Here is a 6,581-nt window from a genome sequence, read left to right on the forward strand (position 1 = left end):
CTCATCAGAGTTAGGGGACCGCCGACTAGTGCCAGCGGGGTCCTCCCCTAGACTCTCTTCCGGCGCCTGTCCAGAAGGCCCGGGTTGATATTCTTCATCCGCCTCCCCCAGGATTCCATCACTGGGAGTTCCACTAGATGTGGGCGAATGGTAATAAGTGGGGGTAGGAGGAAGATAGGAAGGGCTGTCAAGGTGTTCCGACAGCTCACTTCGAGGCACTCTTATTGAGCCGTCTGAAAAAACAGTCGACCCATCCGAATGGTAGTAAACTCCATCGAAGCTACACTACTTTGCTGTTCTTTTGATTCTGGCCATAGTGTCCTGCACAGACACGGAAACGGTCGGATTCGGAGAAGTTCGCAAAGCAGGGTCTTTGGCGAAGCATTCGGCACTGCTATTTCTAGATTCAGCCGTCCCCGGTGACCGGCTGATCACTATCCTATGCCGTGCCGCATGCAATTGGGGAGCCATTTTTTCGAAAACAAAGAAAAAATGAATAGTAAAAAGAAAATACAGGTGTTACCTTTAGAAAAAGGGAGAAAGACGCCTGGTTGACTAAAGAACAGTCGAACTGGTAGCCGAGTGTCGGATGCTTGAAAAACGCTTAGGGAATTTTGAGATTCTTTAAGTTAAAAAGTCCAAGATTCTCCAGAGATTCGCCAAGGTGTGAATCCAAGAGGGGGGGTCAAACCTCACTATTTATAGGAGGGTAAAACCCTAATTTTTTCCCTCCAATAAATTTTCGAATCTGACCACTCAGATACTGACACCTGTCACAGGAGTCACGTGCAATGCACGTGACCTCTGTGAGGGGCAAATGATTTGGGTATTTTATACCCGGCCAGATGGCCCAATCAGAAAGTGCCACGTGTCCTCCATATAGGTGCCATTTGGACCTATGGAATGATGACACGTGGAGGGTGGACTCTTCTCCGTCCTACGTGAACTGAAGGTCCAACAGGGACCATTCAGGTGGCGACACGTGTCACACAAAAAGTGCTTCAAAATCCATTGGGCACAGTGACATGTGTCACTCAGGCATTGGCCCTGGGATGGCGGCCTTTTATGGCCCAAATCCCGAGGCACCGCAAAACGGCGTGACCTAATTACTAGGTCACCAGATCCTAGGAAGGCACACTTTTCAAAAGGACCCTATAAATAGGGACATTATGTCATTTATGATAGAGAGAGAATTTTGCACACGCAATACGAGACAATATGTCACTTACCACAGAGCTGTCGTTTTCAAGGAACACACAACACTTTACCTGAGCTTGGAATCCAAGCAGATAACTTTACTTCCGCACGTTTTATCTCCAAACATTTACTGACTTAATCTTCGGAGGCGGACCACCGACCATCCGACGGTCCGTTTGCTTTGCAGGTACAGGCATCCTCAGTTGAATCCAGTTTCAGTGTTGTAACTCTCCTGAGGGACAAAAACCCCCGAAACAAAAAGGGAAACAGAAGGAAGGATATGGTCGTGAAGATGGTCAAGGTGTTCAGGTGTGAAAGACGACACCAAAATGGAAAAGGACGTTAGTGGCAATTCTTTGGATTTGAAGGGTAAAGTCAACCCTACCAACCAGGATTTTAGGCCCAACGTTATTGATAACAATTATGTTTTGAAGGGCATTTCAAAAACAAAAAACCCAAATCTGACAGGGTCAAGTTTTCGGTTCTCAAGCCGAAAGCGAAATGATTCCTATTTGCGTCTCACTCCAACAATGTATGGAGCGATTTCCAAGGGGCGAACAGTACAATACTTTTGTTCTCGCCAAAAGAATTTCATTACCATCCGAGTAGCCAATCCTTAAAAAAAGATGGATAGTGGTGGAACTCAAAAAGTTTCTCCACCAATGGAGTTTAGTCACCCCCTGTGAAAGGGCATGATAGGTGTAAAACAGCTCCAAATTTGATGCAAGAAGATCTATCCACATGTATGGCAGGTCACGAGTCATCATGTGAAGCTGCGTCGATACTCCTACCAGCTTCGCCTGTTTCTTCCCCTCTGCAGACTCCCGTTCACCCAAGCACTTCCTCCTCTGAAATATTGTTGGGTTCTGTCTCGTCTTCCCGTCCCAGGTTTAGAAGGAAATATGCCACTTTGCAGAATAGGTCTCCAACATGTTTTACTAACTCTTTGTTTTGCAGGTTAAGTGGCTCTAAACTAATAGCATCATGTCCCACCGAGTTCACTTGGTTTCCTAAACGTAAGAAGTCATATGTTCCAACCCCCAATAGTCTATCGTGTAATTCTGCTTTCTTTACTTAGTTTAGGTTGTAATCATGCTTTTCATTAATAGTACTCTTTGTAAAAAAAAAAAAAAAAAAAAAAATTGTTAATGAAAAATTATTACGGAGTGGAGGAAAATTTATATTTTGAAACTCGAAACCATTAGCTCAATAGCTATGCACTTCTATTTCCAAAAAATAAATACAGTAGAAAAAAATACAACATATTATTAATACTACCTCCGTTAATTATTATGTGCAACAAAGGAATATTTTATGTCTCACAAATAATACCCCTTTGTTGCACATAATAGTTAACGGAGGTAGTATATGATTCTATGAAAGCAAAAAAGTACACTAATCCAGCAAGATTAGTATGAAAATTGCGATACAAGGAAGAATCATAAAGATTATGAAGGACTCCAACTTAAATTCTATGCTTTTTGCTTCCATTATTTTTTAATTACGACTTTTACTAATATATTTTTATAAAGACAGGTAAGATAAACTACTCTATCAAACCAAAATCTTTATAGGTGTAAATATTTTGAAAGTAAGCCGGAAATTCAAAAAGGTAATGGCCCCTAATGGGAATTGAACCTCCAAGCTTTGATTTAAAACACTTAGGATCTGTTCTTTTCAGCTTAATTTCAGTTTAGTTCAGCTAAGTTCAGCTAAATTCAGTTCAATTCCTAATTTCCTTCTCTCATAAATTGTTCAGTTCAATTTAATAAATCAGAACAGACCCTTAACTCTCATCATTAGGCCAAACTTTACTTAGTTTGTTGTCTTTGAGAAGATGTACAAATAAAGTACTTCATATGTAATCACTTGAAACTCCGTGCACGGTGTGGTATACAAATGATTCAATGAACACATCTCTCGTATACCACACTGCAGTAAAGTAGCGTTAGTAGAATATATTTTACATGTTCATACATCACCATATCCAAATCCTGCTTGTATTAATTCATCTAGAAGGTCAACTCTTACTAAATTTTCAAGCAGATCACCAAACATACTTGAATTTCCTCTCTTTTGATTACATAACTCCTCCAAATTTCCACTTTTATAATCAAATTCCTAACCTCCTCTACTACTAAATTCCCCATAACATGTACATGAACTTTTAATCACCATTCGAACCCTTCGATTACCATCTACCAAACGGGCCGTAAATCTCAAACCCTCCATCAATGGATCCCTCAATATGGAGCAGACTACCAGAAGAACTCCTAGATTACATCCTCTGTTTTCTCCCTATTAAATCGATTGTCAATCTCAGATCAACTTGTAAACGCTTCAAATTCATCTTTTTAAACCCATTTTTTCTTTCCAAAAACTACCCTTGTTCTTCTTCACCTTTCTCTTCTTACCTTATGCTGTCTCATCCTCATTTCAATTGCTATTTCCCACTTTACAATTCTGTTTCCGGCACATGGCGGGAATCCTCGGCTTCACGTTCATTACTGAACCCGTGTTCGTCATCTTCAGCTCTTCTCTCTGCTTCTAATGGTCTTCTCTGTTTTCATCTACCTACATCCTCAACTTTGTTAGTCTATAATCTTTTGTCTCGCTCTTCTATTCTTGTTAGATTCCCCAAATTACCCTTCTCGTTTGAGTTTCTTACTCTGGTTTCCTGCCCCTATGGTTTCAAAATTTTCATTTACTCGTCGAAATCCATCTTTCTCTATGACTCGAAAACCCGATCATGGAGGATTTTTGACGGGTTTGATCCGATTTTGAATGATAATATTCATCAACAAGGTGTTTACTGTGATGGGTTTTTGTATTTTACCATATCTTACCCTTTCTCTATTGTTTCATTCGATTTGGAGAACGGTATTTGGAGAATTTGTTTCGATAAAATGCCTACAAATGAGCTTACTTTTGCTAGGCTTGTAATTGCCGATGAAACTGAACAAGGCAAAAGAGGGAAGAAGTTGTATGTGATTGGTGGGGAGGGTAGAAATGGAATTTCAAGGTGTTTGAAATTGTGGGAATTGGAATGGCAAAATGGTAATATTGAGAACAATAGCAATAAATGGGTTGAAGTAGAAAGTTTGCCTGAATTAGTGTACAAGAAATTGGTATCAGTTTGCTACCATAATTATGAACATATATATTGTTTTTGGCATAATGGTATGATTTGTATATGTTGCTACTGTTGGCCAGAGATTTTGTATTACAGGGTTGCAAGGAGGACTTGGCATTGGTTGCCCAAGTGCCCTGATCTTCCTGATAAATGGAGCTGTGGATTTCGCTGGTTTTCCTTTGTTCCTAAGCTTTATGCTTCATTTTGAGTTCAAATTTGTTCATGATTTGGAATTTGGTGCTACATAAATGTTTTGTTTTTCCTATTTGTACATATTTTATTTCATTTTCTAGTATTGTTGAGTTTCTTGGTTATAATGGGTTAGTTCTTATGTAAATGATCTATTAGTGCTCTTCAAATTGTTGGTTTATGGTTTTGAATAGGAGATATTGAAATAATGCATAATATGATCAACTTTTGAATGTGAAGGCTTTATCTTTTCTTTATTTATTTATTTTTAAGTTTTTGGTGAAAAGAGGGGCAAGCACCGATTAACATGAGAAAAACATAAGCGAAACAAAGGGAAAAAAAAAAGAAAACAAGAACTTACAACAAAAAAATAAAACTAAAGTCCTACTAGCAGGGGCTTAATCGAAGATAGACGTTGGCACCATTCTCGGCCAAGCTACCCCAATATATTCTCCAATAAAATAGCAGGAAGATCCTTGGGATCGCCTCTAAAATCTTAGACTTGTGCTTAAGATGAATGTCATAATTAGCTAGCCAATCGACCACTCGATTAACCCCCCTATAGCAATTCCCATAGTCATTTCCTATTTCTCTTTTGTAAGCATCACTTTGCGCATGTACGAATAATGTGAATATATATATGAAGAATGTGGAGAAATTGTTTCCATCAACAATCTCATTACAATCTCCGAGTCCACTGAAGCTTGCATCATCTTATGTTGTAATTATTTCCATGCTACCTACATCCCTCTTAACATCGCTACTAGTTAGGCTTTTATGCAAGTACATGTACCACATTTTACATAAAATACTTTAAGGAGTTCTCCCCCATGTCCATGAATAATACCACCATCACTACCGAGGTATCTTTTCCATGGAGGGAGCCCCATTTCATCACATTGATATAAAAAATTCATTTATCAATTAGCAAAATCGTAAATTAATCAACAAAAACGTTCAATAACATTATTACAACACCTTACTCCTTAATAAGAAATATTTCGCTAATCTAGCCAACTACTCGTACACACTTACAACAATAAAACTAACTCAAACAAAATCTTATTCTAGTCTTCATGTTCTTTAGGTTTTGAAGCTTCCTTTTATCAACATTTTAGAATTATTCTTTTATTTGAACTATAGGGTAATACGGTGTTTTCAACATCGTGCAGAAACCAAAACCCACCCCGGACCCTTTTATAATTAATGCGATTAAAAGCATATAAAACACAAATACTATAAAAAACGACCGATCTCCTACGAACTAGTTCCGACAGACACGTAATTCCATAGAAATTTTGTTTTTTTTCGACGGATTTATATTGCGTCGGATATTTTCGATGAATTCAAATAATCCGTTGAAAATTTCCAACGGAATATTCCGTATTAAAATTTCCGAAGGTGATATATTTTGTCCGATTTTATTGATAGAATTTCTGTCGAAATATAAAATTAAAAAAAACCCTTTAAAAATATCTAAACCCTATGCCCTTCTCTTTCTCCTTCACTTTCTCTCTCTTATCCGCCTTCCTCTTTCTCTCTTGATCTTCTTCTCCCTTTCTCTCTCTCCTACGCCCCTCCTTTTCTCTCTCTTGCGCCCTCCTTTTTTTTCCTCTTCGTTCTCCCTTTCTCTCTCTTCTCTCCTAGACATTTAAATAAAAAAACTTAGTATGAATCATAAATAAGAAATTCATTGAAAGAGAAGATATAGGAGAGAGTTTTCATGGTTGAAGCCTAGAAAGCTCAAATCGGAGAGAGAAATTTGAAATTCATGTTCAAAACAAAGGTTTTTAAGTCAAATTCGACCATGAAAAATTCATGGTCGAATTTTGCCTCGTAAACCCAAATTTGAGGTTTTATCTGGTGTAATAAAGGTATATGTATCATTTTTTTTTTGCTATTGTTTCGAATATTTTTTGAATATTTACGATGGTTTTGGGGGTTAGATTGGCAAGGTAGTGGTGGGAAGGGGTTGGTAGATCTGGGTTGTGGGGGTGGCGAGGTGGAGAAAGTAGAATGGTTAGGGTGGTGGGTTGGGTGTAAGACTCATTTGAAGTACGAC

General features: G+C 38.4%; 1 protein-coding gene across 1 annotated transcript; it reads left to right on the forward strand.

The window, feature by feature from the left end:
- The first annotated feature begins 3,093 nt into the window (after window positions 1-3,093).
- Window positions 3,094-4,758, forward strand: LOC110695562 (F-box/kelch-repeat protein At5g43190-like). The gene has a single exon (XM_021872780.1). It carries the CDS (start codon window positions 3,432-3,434, stop codon window positions 4,536-4,538), a length of 1,107 nt encoding a protein of 368 aa, XP_021728472.1. The 5' UTR covers window positions 3,094-3,431; the 3' UTR covers window positions 4,539-4,758.
- The last annotated feature ends 1,823 nt before the right edge of the window (window positions 4,759-6,581 follow it).

This window comes from Chenopodium quinoa, unplaced genomic scaffold (genome assembly GCF_001683475.1).
Source record: "Chenopodium quinoa cultivar QQ74 unplaced genomic scaffold, ASM168347v1, whole genome shotgun sequence".
NCBI classification, from domain to species: domain Eukaryota; kingdom Viridiplantae; phylum Streptophyta; class Magnoliopsida; order Caryophyllales; family Amaranthaceae; genus Chenopodium; species Chenopodium quinoa.